Source organism: Microtus pennsylvanicus, chromosome 12 (assembly GCF_037038515.1).
Source record: "Microtus pennsylvanicus isolate mMicPen1 chromosome 12, mMicPen1.hap1, whole genome shotgun sequence".
Lineage (NCBI taxonomy): Eukaryota > Metazoa > Chordata > Mammalia > Rodentia > Cricetidae > Microtus > Microtus pennsylvanicus.
The window spans coordinates 15923087-15939387 of record NC_134590.1 but is presented as its reverse complement, the minus strand read 5'-3'; the positions used below and the strand labels follow the sequence as shown (position 1 = coordinate 15939387).

Genomic DNA, 16301 nt, shown 5'->3' with positions numbered 1-16301 from the left:
GAACATTAGATGCCTCGAAACTAATAGTTATTATTTTTTTGTTTGCCCTTAAGGATCCAGTGTAAATCAGAGATTTGTTTGAGGGTGTTCCAGGGAACTTTATGAATGGCTAGAACTGAGTGCCTGTCTATACAGAGAAGAAAACAGCCAGCCATCTTGCAATGATGGGTGAAGGAAGTGTTGTGGGAACAGCTAGTGAACTGTGGAACTCCCGACGTGTTATTATTATCCTAAATGCCTTTCCACTGTTCCTTACTTTTCCTTTGATTCTTTCTCTTCTAGTCCCTTTTGACAAACTTGGTTTAGCAAAAAAAAAAAAACAAAAAACAAAAACAAAAAAACAACCGACTTTGAAATCTAATCTTTATAGTTAAAAGTTTTCTAAAGGGAGAAGGAAAACCTTCAAAAGGGTAGTAGCTCTGAAGAAGGTTGTGATCGTGTCACTAACTGTTCCTTCTTCTTTCTGTTCAACACAACATGATTTCTGAGTTCTCTTTGTTGGTGTTTTGAGACTCACTGGAATGGGCATGAAACCCATCTCCAAAAAGAAATGCTAGAACACTGGTAGATATGGCTGTGCCCATCAAATGATAACCTAGAGAAAGAACGTGGAATTTATTGGTGTACTCTGCATTCCCATTTTCAGGTTAGATGCGTTAGAACAACTCTGCAATGCTTATAAGGTTGGGTATCATTTGTTCTTCTTTCAGATAAGACAACTGAGGCAGGAACACATGCATAAGTTAGATTTCTTCCTTCAGTACACCATACCAAAATAGGTTCAGAATCCTCTGTGTTGAGAAGCAGAGAGCAGAAATAGAAGGTAGAGGATGAACAGCTAGAATTTATGTTTGCTTTATAACTTTATCCTTGGTGCCCACTTTATCTTATATGCCTGCTAACAACTCTGCAAAAAAAAAAATGATCAGTTAGAAGACTGGTAACATGACCTGGCTGTCCTAATGTATGTCCCCTACTCCCTAAGCTGAGCTTTGTCCTTTGAAGAGGACATGGCTAGCCTGAAATACACAATGCAAATCACTCAGGACTGGTTAAGCAGAGCCAAAATGACTCGGATGACTCTTCAAATAATATGTTGGCTTATCTTACACCTTCCTCCCCAGTTCATGGACCGTCTCAAGCTGCTTCTGATGCCCCTGAAGCATCAGCCTGACTTCATCTACCTGCGCCACGTCCCCCTGCGCCGAGTCCATCTCTTCACCTTCCTGCAGGTGTTGTGCCTGGCTCTGCTCTGGATCCTCAAGTCAACAGTGGCTGCTATTATTTTTCCAGTCATGGTAGGTTTTCCTAATTGAAAGTGTCCATGGCTCTATGCATATCACATGTATGCATGACTATATCCATGACTGTATGCATATCGCATAGCTATTGTGGCAGGGAAAACTCAGATCGTGTAAGTGATAGTCTTTCACTGTCTTTCTAGCTTTCAGTTCATCATGTTGACCAGTTGGAGCTTAAGTTTCCCATGGTAGAATCATGCCCTCCTGAGTTCAAATACTGGCTCAAGTTCCTGCTGGTCAGCAAACATCCTTTAGCCACCATGAACTCATCAGTGGGAGGGTAGCATTGTTATTGTTCTAAGCATTGATAATGAATGCCAAGTGTATAACACAATGTCTGGCAAGCAGTACACATCAGTTCACATTTTCAAGGTATTGTATAATAGAAGCAATCTAAATAAGAATAAAGTACACTTCAGTCCAAATAGTAGAAGCATCTAGACTTATGAGAAAAGGCAGGGCTCATAAGAAGAAGTAGAGTTTATAGATTCATGTGGTTTTCATTGTTTTAAGGATAGGGCTGGACTCCAGTCTTCCTGTGATAGTACTCAGAGTGAAGCAAGTAACTGTCCCAATGAATCAAAAGTCAAAGAAGAAATGCAAGCTCTTTGTCTTGCCTCCTTATACTTTATTGTAATTCCATTGCTTGCAAGAAACTATGTGTGTGACAAAACTTTTCCTGGGGAGATGCAACACTCTTGTGTGCTCACCCCCAGATAGGGAGCCTACCATAGACCAAGGTACCAATACCACCTGAAAGGAAAAGTTTTAGCTCAGGACACCCCAGGGCCAAGTCTTAGCGCAAAGGAGATTTATTTGCCTCAGAGGGACAAAGCGTGGGGATTAAGAAACAACTACGGGAGGTAGAGGATGAGGGAGAAAGGGAGAGGAACAAGGGAGAGGGGATATTTGTCCCTGAGGGGAAAGAAGGACAGCCTCAGGATAGAGAGGAGATAGACATGACTCATAGGCGAATGGCAGTTTATAAAGGTAAAAGGGGAAACCCCATGTTAGGATGAGGTGGTTAATTTTAATTGGGCTTCTTAATTAGGTGAGCCAAGGGTGGCTTTTAATTGCTGGATTTCAATACTTTGCTGGCTGGACCTTGGAAGTCAGCCACAGGAGGAGGAAGTGGCCAAATAAGGGAATGGACCTTAATGGCTAGCATTAGGAATATAATCAAAGAGTTTTTAGCAAGGCAGAGGGAATGGGGGAGAAGGGTAAGGTTTGCCAGAGCCATGCTCAAGTGGGCTAGTGTCCTGTCAGTCATTATGAAATTCCAATTTGGTGAACAAATGAGTTTTATTGGGGTTATTTATAGGAATATGAGTGAGAGGTTACTTATAGGAATGGAAAACACTCAAAGACGGCTGCATCACCAAGGGTCACCCCAACATGAGTGACAGCTCACAAAGCTGGGGATTTGGAGCACACTGCAAGAAGGAAGTGTGCAAGAAGTTAAACGAGTTGTAGAGCAACCTTTCCAGCTCTCTCAGTTGGTCTGAGAGCCTTCTGAAGCTTAGCTCTTTTGGTCTGTGAAGGACTTTCAGGCTTTATTGCTTACTCTGGCTGGGAGAGGCCCAGTGAATCTAGTCAGTTTCAGGAACTTCCTGAAACTATTTGGAGTTGTTTACATTCCTGTTTAAGGATCTTCCATGCAGGTATAGTGTTTCAGTCTTGGAGAAAACTGATACACAAGAGTAACAACAGTACCTAAGAGTGACCTCAAAGCCAGCATCTCAGTTCTGTTCCATCATCCCTAGGATTCTGGAAACCATTTCTGTACCATATACTTAGCAGACTTTGTTATGAAAGTCTTACTCATAACAGGGATTTTTATTTGATTATGTATGCATTTTCTGTTTATGATTGTATTTCTTTTTATTCCCAGGGACATAGGAAAAATGGTTTAAAATATTACTGACATTTTTTAAGCAAGATCTTTTAAAATGATAGTCCCTCACATATTTTTCCCTTTTAAATTGTATTAACTTACTATAAAACAAATGGAACATGAGAAGAGACTTCCCACTTACCAGTTAGTGCCTTCTTTCTACCTACCTGTTAATTTGTTTTAAAAAAAAGGAAAATTTAGATACCCATAATAAATTTGAAATACATCCAGTAAATTATATATTGTTTATACTAAATATAAGAAAAACACTTTACTTTTATAAAATGTTATTTTTCCAGAGATTTCCTTAGCTTCATAAATGATTTAGAATGTCCATGGGGCAGAGGTTATTGTTCTCTCAGGAGATGGATGCTTCGCATAAAGAGCGCAGTGTGGATGAAGGTCCCCGCGTTTGGCATGTGGCTATGTGTGACTTTTGTTGTTGAACAGCTGAACCTCCACAGAGGAAAGGCAGGAGAGTGAGTCATGTGATGAAACTTGGTATTTGTCTGAAGAATAAAAAAACCTAATGAAACAATGAACAGTTCACAGAACCAAAGATGCAGAGGTAAAAATTGTAGGCCTCAGAAGCAACAAAGTGGCCCCAAGAGATTAAATATAGAATATATATCAGTTATCGTGAGAATTGGCTAGACTGATGATAGTTAATTAAGAGTGCCTTCTCGCTCACAACTCCCTGTAGTTCTGACACTCTCTTCTGGCCTCCACTGGTACTTACACATGTGTGTGTATACACAGACACACATATAAATAAAAATAAAATAAATGTAAAAAGAGGCAGATACCTGTCCACATTGTGTCCTTTGTTTACTGGTATCACAACCTTGGACAGCATAGCATTTATAAATTTCAGTTTTCTCAGCATAAGAGGGAAATAATATATTTCTGGAATTTGTTGTAAAGAATAAATGAACTAATATTTCCTAAGTGTTCATCAAGGACCAGTAATATGATAAACATTTAGTTTATAATATTGACTAGTTTTTAGAAACCTGTATAATTTAAAATTTTCCAATAATTAGGAATTACATGCAAAGTTTTTTTTACCTTTAAGCTTTTAATTTTATTAAAAATCAAACATGCAAGTAAATGGTTTCAGAAAAAAATTACCTCTCATTCTAATTGATTTGAATATAAACATACATTTTCTGATCAAATATAATCATATTTCTTTATGAACAAAACAAAGTGGATTTTGACTGGTATTTTTATCAAATAACTTCCCCAAGGAGTTGGTCACTGGGTAAGCAGTTCTGTTGGACCCTGAGCCAGTACGGATTTCTGCTGATGCTGATGGGCTTATGACATCATCTAACATGACATGTTTGCTGCTGATGTTGATGGGGAACAGAGCAGCATCCTTATGACATCATCTGACTTGACCTGTTTGCTGCTGATGTTGATGGACAACATCATCAGCATCCTTATGACATCATCTGACATGACCTGTTTTATTATTGTATTTCCAGATCTTGGCACTCGTAGCTGTCAGAAAAGGTATGGACTACCTCTTCTCCCAGCATGACCTCAGCTTCCTTGATGATGTCATTCCAGAAAAGGACAAGAAAAAGAAAGAGGATGAGAAGAAAAAGAAAAAGAAGAAAGGAAGTTTGGATAGTGACAATGATGACGTAAGGGAAACTCCCAGCTTTCCATGTGAAACCAGTTAAAGGAACATTGTTTGCATGTATTTGTGCTACATTAGCCCTGTACTTACACGCAAATAGTTTTCATTATCTCTCCATAACTCTTAAAAAAGATGGGAAGGTCTTTTTCTTGAATTATCCTCATCAGTGCCACAGTCCAGATGGTTCTCCTATAGGATTAATTATAGTTAGGTGATTAATTTGAGAAATGAAAATATTCATATTCTTTAGATCATGTCATAGAAGTATATATGCTTGAGATCGAGTGTGATATCTATAATCAGTGCCCACAGAAAATTTAGGCTTTATTTTTCTTATATATGCATGTGAGTGTGTGCACGCACACACACACACACACACACACACACACACACACATGCACAAAGAATATGAGAACTCAAACCAGCAGCCTTTTGAAAGGATTGTTAAAATGGTGCTTTCTGTGGATTTTTTTTGAGGGGGGATTACTTAGCCATATTAGAAAATAATGGCCTCACATTAAAATTCTGATTGAATATGATCATTCATCTCTGTGAACAAACAAAGTGAATTCTGAATGAGACTTTTATCAAACAACTCCCCTTTGAAGACTGTGTGTCACTCAGTGAGCAGTTCTGTCAGGTTCTAGATCTATGGAGATTTCTGCTGGTGTTAGTGTGGCAGCAGCATCTTCAGCATCCTTATGACATCAATTTGCTTGTCGCCCTGCAATCCTAAAGTAGGAATATAATTAATTTTTAATTCATAACTTCAACCCAGCATGCCTTATCTCCAGCTGTCATAACAAGTCCTTAAAGTGCATATTTTTGTTGACATTTTTAGATAAGGAAATTTATAATGATAAACATTGACTTTTTATTTTTCAGAACCTAAAAATCATTAGCATGAGGTATTATTGACAAATGAAAACATACACATTTAAAGTGTATAGTGTAGTGCCCGGGCATGTATATTAAAGTCATTTTTCTAGGTGTGCACAGCTGGCCAAAGCAAAGCCAGAGCTCCTACCCGAGCTTCTCTGTGTGTTCATAGTTGATCGGGCTGTCTGGTTGTATTCTTCTGTAGAATGTGGATATAGTACAGTAAAGGGAAGCAACAGACAGAATTGGATTTCAGATAAATTGATCCAATAAGAAAAGGCTAAATGTACGAGACACATTTAGCTATAGAGAAAAGGGCTCTGAGGGGACGTCTGTGACTATCACCATCCATCTTCTGAGAGAGCAGGTCTATAGATTTTCTTTCCACTGAGGAAGAAGGAAAAGCAGAACATGTGTTTAAACTGCGGCCGAGACGAGCGTGCTGTATTAAAAAAGAACATTAACTAGAAATCAAAACTTGAAGTGAATTTTTGGACCATTCAAGACAAAAGCAAAAGGTTGGCTGAAATATTAAAATGATTAAAGCAGTATTTCATGTTGAATTTTTAAAATAGAGACCTCAGTTCATGCTCACAAACATCAAACCTAAAATCATCGCACATCATTAATGTGCAAGCTAATATTATGGATTGTTCTCTATTACTTAAAATATTACACAACCTTTTGGGGTTGTCTTAAATTTGTCCCTCTCTTTCATGACAAAAGTTGAGTCAAATGAGTTCCTTAAACGAACCCAGAATTCTTAGATATGCTTTTTGATGACTCAGACTCACACAGTGCTCTTGTTTTGATAGTATTTACCACTTTCTACTGCATCTTGCATCTAAGTTCTTGGGAAATGTCTTGGGTGATGCTAATTTCTGTTCCTCCTCTCTATCACATTCCTATCCAGACAGTAGATGTGTGCATTTGGTTATACACAGTGAGCATGTTAGGCAGTGTCGAGTGTATCAGGGCAGTCAGTTCTATATGTTTACCCCATTATTTGAAGGCTACGCATTGGAAGTGTCTCTCTTGATACTCAGATGATGTGGCCTCTTGGGTTACATGTGTCCATACTGGGACTCCAGGCTCACAGTTCTTATATTTATTGCAGATGTTGTGAGAATTAGGCCTTACCAACATTTTATCTGCTCACAGTCACTTTTGAGCCTGCGTAGTAGTCTCTAATTAAAAGTTGGTTTGCCCAAGTGTCTGGGTGTAAGTGCTATTATTTGGGGAAACATTTGAAAGGAGACTTCTGTTTATGGCATGGTCATAAAGGAAAATCCCCATGTATTAATCATAAAGGAATTTTCATTATAAGCAATAGATTTTATCTTAAAATTTTTAAAGATTAAAAACTCAAACACCCATTTCTTTTTTTATTTCTGAGCTCACGATGCCAGAGAAACACTACTGAGTCTACACAGTCCCTACCCTATTCCTTTTCCTCATCCTCTTCTCTCCTGACCCTTTCTCTCAATTAGAGATTGTTCCCTTGATATTTTCAGTTAATACATAAATTGGATCTCTTTGGTCCAAATATGGACTTGGAATCAATATGCTGATTTTCTTAATTAATTAATTTTTAAAATTCTTGCATGTTACATTAGTATATGTTGAGCATGGTCCCTCTCATGTCCCTGCCCTCACCCTTCTTCCGCCACTAGTTCCCTTTGTCTCCATAGACAGTTTTACTTCATGATTTTAGGTATCTATATAAAATCTAAAAATGATAAATGAAAGAAAACTTATGATATTCATTTTTCTTAAACTGGCTTAATTTGACTATTGTGATTGTCTCTAGTTGCATCTAACTTCTTTCAAAACAACTTGAGTTCATTGCTGTTTATGGCCAAAAGAAAAATAATGTATTCGTGTGTGTGTGTGTGTGTGTGTGTGTGTGTGTGTGTGTGTGTGTGTGGTGTTTTTTGTCCAGATTCTGCTATTGGACACTTAGCTTGGTTCCATAATTTCACTATTGCATAATACTGATATGATCATTGAAACTTTAAAAAGTAAAGTAATAATTATGGAACTCTATGATATTTTGGGCTAGTTGGCCTGCTTTTAAGAAGTTCTACAACTAACTATCGAATTTTATCATTTTCCTGATTATGATTCTCTGATTATCCTTTTATTTTTCTTGGTATTTTTTTGCTATGTTTAAAATTATTTTTGGCACAAGCAAATTGGAATGAATTTTTCATCATGAAATAGTTTCTGAGAGTATTAACGTAAGGAAGGGAGACAAAGTCTATAGTGCATTCCTTTCTAGTGGATGTTAAAAATGTTTTCAGATTGTTTTGGACAGGAATATGGGTCAAGGTTTCCTGGAGAAAGAATCAGAGAACATTGTAAAACAAAACATGAAATTTAAGACCATATATAGTTTGGAAATTTTCCTGGGTTTAATCTGTTTTTACAGGGAGCATTTTCACTTCACACCACCAAAAATCAACCAACAAAGTTTGCCATTGGGAATGCAGTTGTGGAACACTGTTCAGTTGTGTGTGGTTTGCTGATTCAGAATCTAACTATGGAACACTTTACAGTGTGGCTGTAGGAGTCTCCTTACTGTGGTTCAAGCCTCAATGAGCTCAATCCCATTAACTCAGAAGGAAAACAAATGATGGGTAGAGATATGGAGTACTTGAAAAGTTAGGCAGTCGGAATGGTACCCAGTGCTTTTCTCTTTAGTTGCCATAAACGACAAAGTGGTAGGTTTGCGCAAACACTGGGGAGCAGGAAGGGCTGAAGTGATAGAAAACATTCTGAAAATTGTTGTACATTTCTTTCACAGTCTGACTGCCCATACTCAGAAAAGGTCCCCAGTATTAAAATTCCAATGGACATCATGGAACAGCAGCCTTTCCTAAGTGATAATAAACCCTTGGACAGTGAGTAGAACTAACCTCTTGCATGCTTGCCTGACTACAACCCACGCTTGTCCTCTAGGACGGCCCTCGGTTTGCCTCTCTCCTACGTGGTCTTTATTCTTTCCTGTGTGAAGACTGAAGCAACTCACTTCTCAGAAGACTTTATTTGAAGCTTTACCCATCTTCCTTTTATCCATAACCTCTTATATATTTATTTAATGGTCTTTTTGCTAAGTCATCACCAGGGTTCTTTTTGTTCGTTTTGTTTTCAATAGCTAAACCTATAACCGTATTTTTAATTGATTTTTTCCCCCTCACTGATATTTAGAACTGCAACTTATATAGCATTACATCACTGTCTGTTACTGTTTTTCCTCCTTAGGTCTCAGCCAATCATCTAATTGATTAAAAGAAAGAAATTATACCTGGGGTCTCTCTAGGATCAATGAATTATTAATGTTTAGAATTTAGAATACTTTCAATTAAATTAGCAGTTGTGAAATATTAGCAAAACTCTCTAGATACACCTGATTTATGTTTTTCTTCCTTCTATTTCATATTCACAGTTAGAGTTGCTCTGTTCTTTCTCCAGTAATGAGCTGGTGGCTACCATGTAATAGCATGTGAATTGTCATGTTTTCGCCTGTGCTTGACAGATCATGCTGTAGTAACATCAGTGAACACAGGAAGCTTTTCCAGTAGCATAAAGCAACTGCCTCCAAAACAGGTCACACTTTGGGCTTCCAACTGAAGAAAATGTGTTCCTTTAGATCCAGCTATGCTGCAGAGGGTACTGAGCTGGTGTAGGAACAACAACAGAACCACTTTCATTTCTAGTGGATAATACTACCCTCTGTCAGTAAGAGGTTAGGGTTATCAAGACAATTTGAAATTGGTAACTATTGATAAAATATGGGGTTTATATAATTATCAATTTCTCAGTAACAAACTACTGCAAACCAGCACCACAGTCATGGTCTTTGACATTCAAAAATTCAAGAACTGTTGAGCTGCTGGGTCTGGTGCGGGGTCTCATGAGCTTGCGTATTCTGCTGTTGGCTGGAGCTGCGGGTCTGTTTCCAACCAATGATCTTTGGCAGGAAATTTCACTTCCTTGGCTTGTGAACATTTCCATAGAACTCCAATGGCACAGTGCTATGGCTCTGCCCAGAGATAGAAAATTCAAATAGAAGCCATGGTATTTTATGATAGAATCTAAGATTCAGCTGCCCAGAACTTGGCTCGCAGACTTAGCAGTGTAGGAAGGAGTCACAAAAGAACATAAACACCTGAAAATGGGATCATTGGACACCATTTGAAGGCAGAGTACCCACTGCTTTTACAGAACAACCAGTCTTACCTTTGTTGTCTAACTTGTAAATATCAGTTACGAAAAAGCTAATTTTATGCCCATCCTTATCAATGGAAATTTGTTAGGAGTTTCTTTTAGAATTTAAGTTCCTCTATCATATTCTGCTTTCATTTTTCATCCCTGGATAATTAAAGGCAAACAAAGGCTGTAAAGGTTACTTTAAAAAAAATTACCAGTCCAGAACTTAAGACTTGTGATAAAAACTTATATACCATTTGTTTGCCCTGAGAAAATACTTTTACTGGTATAACTTATGGTTGATGTAGAAGCTTATATATGACCATTTTGACTCAAACTTTTCTAATGACGTGGTGATCTTTGTAGGCCAATGAAGAACAGAGTTGATTAAACTGGAGTTATATTGGATGCACCTTCAACATCTCTTTACCTCTTGAATAGCAACAGCTAGGCAAGACTGGGGGTTGAACATGGATGGAAGCTCAAAGACATGTATGAGACACAGAAAGAATGTTCTAGCCCCCATGGCAGGGACTCCCCTCTTACCCTAAAGGGGAGAGAGAAAATGATTTGGGCGCCATCACACTGCCTGCACGCTTAGCTTGTTGCAATGTTCATCAATGCTGTCTAAACCTGATTTTCCTACTCTTTCCAGTTCTGAAAGGTGCCTTGGTTTGCATGAAGATTTTCACACTCACTCTAATGTACATTTTTTGCCGAAGATCTATTTTGTTTCATTTTTTATTTTTATTTATTTTTTGTCTTTCCAGGAGAAAGATCATCAACATTCCTTGAACGCCACACATCATGCTGATAAAATTCCTTTCCTCGAGTCGCTGGGTATACCAAGGTCAGCGTTTGCCTTGTGTGGTGGGATGCTGCAGCAGTTGGGGTGATGGGCAGAATTCCTTGTTCTTAGACTTAAATAAATTACCTGGGGACACAGGAGTCACCCTAGACTTGCTGATGAGAAGCATTTGCAAAGACTGAGCTTTACTCTTAAGAATAATGGAAAACTTCAGTGTCATTAAATTAAAGGCCAGGATCCATGTTAGCCCTTATGATTTCCTTGTCATGCAGGGTGACTGGAGTTTCCTAGCAGCTTTCTTCAGTAGTTCCCTTCCCTTTAGCAAAGGTCTTGAAATGACAGGGCCTGTTTGCATCTCAGAAAACAGGAACGTGTGTGTCTTCAGGGCGCTTGTTGTGGCCCTCAATTTCTAACAGTATTAACCACACAGTAGTTTCATTTTTTTTATTTTGAGAATTTTTGTTAAATATGAAATCTTGGGCAATTTTACCTGAGTTTGCTTTTATTTAAAAGTCCCTGTTCTTAATACACATGGAAGGGAAGGGAACAAATGGAACAGGTCGATGGATTTTGAGGGAGCCCCGAGCATAGGCATTTCGGGGATGATGATGAAATCTGTATTTACTCATTGCTTTTCTTCTTCTTCTTTTCTGTTTTGCTTTAGTCCTCCTAGAACTCCAGTGAAAGCTGTGCCTCAAATTAGAATAGAACTTGAGCCTGAAGACAATGATTATCCCTGGAGGAACAAGGGAACAGAAACTACATTGTAACCTGTTTGTCTTTCTCAAGACTGACAGCTGTGTTGTTAACCGCTCTAATTTTTTTTTCTTTTTTCTTTTTCTTTTTTTTTTTTTGTCTGCGTATTTTAAAACTTTTGTTCGGTCACTCTCTCTGCTTCTCTCTTGCATAGGTAAAATCAAGACAATAATGTCCCTTTCCTTTAAGAAAGAACACAAAAAAGCACCTGGGGGATCATGCTTTTGTTTCCAGGTGTTCAGACGCATCCTCTGACATGTAAATCCCTGTCACTCAAGACACACGCACAGAGGCTGCCCTTGTCAAGCAGAGATCAAAAGTATTAAGCATTTTGTACCACCTTTTATGAACCTGTTGAAGGAACTTATGACCCAAGCTTAGAGCTGTGCTTACTGGCTTGCCATTGTCTGGTAGAGTGGCCCTTGACCTCCAGACTGAGTCCCTTCCTGCTTACAGAGCCCCCGAGGCTGGAAGAGTGCTGCTACCAACCTGCCCTTGCTCGTCAGCCCTGATCTTAGAGTTATCAAAAGCAGAAAACACTAATGGTACTTGGCTCCCTGTAGAGAAACCTTTGCCATCATTGTAGCAAGTGCTGGAATGTCCCTTTTCCTATGCAACTTTTTTAACCCTTTAATGAACTTATCTGTTGAGTACATTGAAGAATATTTTTCTTCCTAGATTTTGTTGTTTAAATTATGGGGCCTAACCTGCAACTTATTTTTTGTCAATTTTTTAAAACTTTTTTTTAATTACTGTAAAGAAAATGAATTTTTTTCCTGCAGCAGGAAACATAGTTTTGAGTAGTTCTACCTCTTACCTGTAGCTGCCAGGCTTTCTGTAAAAATTGTATTGTATATAATGTGATTTTTACACACATGCACACACACACACACACACACACACACACACACACACGCCAGAAGGCTAGAACAAATTAAAAGAAAAACAAAACACCATGTTTCTAAGAATCTGTTGGGTTGCTGTTTTTTTCCCCTTTCTTCAAAATAACTGTAACTGTTGTGTGAAGGAGCTGGGGAGAGAACCAGTGGAAGAGGGTTAACTCACGCGGCGGGGACGGTCACGCTGAAAGCAGATGCTGGTGTGTGGCATGTCCATGTCCCGTGCAGTATTGGTAAAGATTTCCTCATTTGAATAATTTGTGTGCTTGTGTATGAGCTCTGTGTGTGGCCGTTGCACACTTGTGCAAAGTCAGATAAAGAGCAGTAGACAGAGGAGAAACTTGCCAAGCCCCTTGTGTCCATTTCCATAAAACCAAACCACTGCTGAAAAATCTCCTAAGGGCCAAGAAATTCATCATGGAAATTCAGGAGAATATATCCTATTAATTACTCAGACATTCATCAACATCACAGATACAGTTCATGTCTGTATTTGCAGTACAAAAGCCATAAGAATATTAACAGCCCTGTCACACATCTCTAACGGGAAGAATGCACATAGACCTACAAAGACAGTTTAAAGTGCTCAAGTACATGGGTTTATAGAACACGGTGGTTGGATCACTTAGAATATATATGTGTGTGTATGTGTGTGTATATGTATGTGTTTCATTATACCGTGTTAACCTTTATTAGCCAAACTGACTGTGGCATTTGATTTTTAGTAAGTCACACTATATACTGAGTGTATATTAAAATAACGGTTTAGATATGAAATCCACACTTTGGGATTTGTATAACAACAATTGTAATGTACACTCACTGTCAGGCATTACTAAAAGAATTAGAGAAGCAGAAACGAGCCACATTTTGGTTCTGTGGTGTGCTCTTATGGACCCCCAATTTCTTATAGTAACTAAAATATAATTCTGCTCTCCTAAAACTTTGATGATAAGCGTTCTATTATCTTAAGTTAACTTATTTTTACAGTATTTGGTCATCTTAAAACTTTAAATTTTATAGAAATTAAGCAGAAATGACATCATAAATAATCATTGAAATGATAGCAGGAAATGACATGGTATTTGTAAACTTCTCAAGTGATGATTTTTACATCACATTTGTATCCAGAGCTATTAAATGATAAGATGGTTATCGTGTATTACCTAGTTTTCTATTAAACCATGTAAGTAATCTTACCTTTTTAGCGATAGAAACCTCAGTAGAACATTTAAAGGCATGCGTAGTAAAGGCAAGTCCTTCTTGATGTTAAATCAAAGACACTTTGTTTACTTTTCTGAAATCTCTGGAGATATAGGTATATGTTTATATATTATACATATACACGCACAGATATATTCTAATAATGAATCAAGTTTATTTAGAGATCCATGGTCCCTTTCCTCCTTTTCCAAGAGTTCCTGAAGTAATCTAACTCAGGATTCAGTTAAATAAAATCCTTTTTTTTTGACTGGGTGGATGGTTAGCACTCACGAAATGAGCATAAACTCATACCTTCCTTTTGCTGCGAGGAAGAGTTAGCACCATGCCCTCTCATGACTCCTGTAGTTCCCGCACTAACCAGCAGATCCCCAAATCTCCATGGAAACACCCCATTATCTGAATCTGGCTGAATTTGCTTCTTGGCTGATAACTAACCAGATTTTAGGGTGGTTTTGTTTCTATGTAAACTGGACACAAATATAGCAATGGATTCTTTATAATGCCTTCCTACCCTTCCTTCCTGGCTGTGAATTTGGAGATTAATGTTTCTTGAAGACTCAGAGGTGTTGACCAGGAATACTGTGGTTGTGCAGACCGACTGTGCAAAGGAAGATATGTGGGCTGAACCTGCCTGTGGCTTGCAGAAGCCTTTGGTGATGCTGTTCCTTTCCTACTGTGTGCAAAAACTACTTGGAATCTTAACCATTTTGTGTGTCGGAGCCAGTGTTGTTTCAGCTTCTCCTTCCAGTAAAGTTGAGGGATGGGGCTGGGAAGTACTCCCTTGAGAAGAGGTAAAGAAAACCTCCCTCCTCATCCCCCACCTAAGAGAAGGGGTGTCTGCTGTCAGTAATTCAGCTTATGTGCATTTTGGGCACATGTAACAACACACACAGAGTAAAACCTTTGTTGGCTATGTATCGGTGTTTAATAGAGCAAATGATTGTCTTCCATGTTTTTGTTTCTTTTTTTTTAACTGTGTTAAAGTACTTGAAATGTATCGACTGCTGACTATCTTTCAAAAACAAAACCATTTGAGTTATATTGCAGAGGTTGGCATTGATCGGAAATGGGACAAAGTTTTCTTCAATCTTTTTCAAACCACTTCATGATTTTGGTGCAAGAACCTGAGATGCTCTTCTTTCTAGCCTGTGCTATTCCCCGTCTGCTCTCATCACTCTAAGTGACTGGAGACAGTCAGCAGACAGCAGCTCTTCCCTGTCGGAGGAGCCTTGGGAACGTGCAGATGACTTCACTGAGCCTTGTGGCAGCCTGAAATGAAAACCCTTTTGTAATACCTGTGAATCTGGCGACTCGCGTGTTGACCAGAGATTTGGATATAGCTTATTCCTGGTTCATTTCATTGTGCTCTATGGATACACACAAGAATCCTGAATTCTGTTTCCTAGGCAAATACTGCAACTCAGGGCTATTGTCACCCAGTGAATCCTTAGAGCCTGAAGTAACTTTGTCCCAGGCCGGCAATGCACAGCGATGCAGACTTGCCTCCTTGCAGCCGTTTCCAGGGCTGGTCCATATCCGTACACATTACTGCTCACGATCAGTACGCACTTTCAGATAGTCTTATTTTTATTCTCTTAAGTCTTTATTAACTTTGGAGAAATGATGCATCTTTTTATTTTAAATGAAGTAGATCAACATGGTGGAACAAAATGATAAAGAACAGAAAACATTTCAATATATTACTAATAATCTTTTTCCAATATGAAACCTAAAATTCCTATAACATAGTATTTTACAGTTTTATGAAGCTTTCTATTGTGACTTTTATGGAATTAAGAGATGAAGAAGATGAGATATTTTAGCATTTATATTTTTCAAAATTAAATGTATACTTAAAATAAAGTAACTTTATGCATTTGTGGGTGTCGAGTGCTTCTGTTCAACTCTGACTGAATGCTTTCTTATGTTGCTTGGATGCTGTGAAAACAAGTGAAGTCTGAGTGAGCGAGAGCACCTGCCCTCCGACTGTGGCCATGTCCCCAGGTAAAAGGATATAATAAATGCCCCCAAATATAGAAGAGTGAAGTCATATATTTTATTGTTAATGAGGTGTTCTTGTTCAAAGTTTATAGTACATTCATAATGAATAAGGACAATGAGAGAAAAATACTGTCATTCTTTTTTTAGCTACTAAAATAAAAAATATATCATTTTCCTGAATCTAGGATGACATATATACTCAATTAATTCCACAAGCAAACTGAAAGGCTACAACGTATTAGCATCCATTAAAAAACAATTACTCAAATGAATAAAATACAACAATGATTTTTTCCCCATCAAAAATTGATTCCCAGAAGATATATTGCACACACTTCTCTCGGGCCAGCTTGAGCTTTCATCTAACATTTAAATGTCTCTAGGAAATGTCAGTCTGGCCCTAAATTGTCGTTAGAGAGTAGTGATAATGGCAGGTGAAGCTGATGGTGGGGAAGATGAGAAATACTATTAGAAGCAGAGGAAGTTTGTGTTGGAATGCAAGCAGGAAGGCTTTGTCTAGAACAGTCATTTGCTCTAGAAGTTTCCTGAGGCTCTTTGCACATCTGGGTATGTGGTACGGTGATGCGATGGCAGACTTGATGGCTGAGCTGTAAGAAGCAGCCAAGCCTGACTCAACAGAGATCAGATATGGTAAAGGTTTACTAATTCTCTTAGAGAA

The 16301-nt window shown here is 38.2% G+C and overlaps 1 protein-coding gene across 6 annotated transcripts in view; it reads left to right on the top strand.

The window, feature by feature from the left end:
- Positions 1 to 15497, top strand: part of Slc4a4 (solute carrier family 4 member 4) — a 419959-nt gene extending 404462 nt beyond the window's left edge. For 3 of the 6 annotated variants that reach the window (XM_075944453.1, XM_075944454.1, XM_075944455.1), the window contains 5 exons: positions 1125 to 1298; positions 4686 to 4847; positions 8529 to 8625; positions 10705 to 10784; positions 11407 to 15497. In XM_075944453.1, the coding sequence (XP_075800568.1) occupies positions 1125 to 1298; positions 4686 to 4847; positions 8529 to 8625; positions 10705 to 10748 (477 nt within the window). In that variant the 3' untranslated portion in view covers positions 10749 to 10784; positions 11407 to 15497. The remainder of the gene's footprint in view (positions 1 to 1124; positions 1299 to 4685; positions 4848 to 8528; positions 8626 to 10704; positions 10785 to 11406) is intronic. The other 3 variants (XM_075944451.1, XM_075944452.1, XM_075944456.1) reach the window with 1 other exon arrangement.
- Positions 15498 to 16301: the final 804 nt, after the last annotated feature.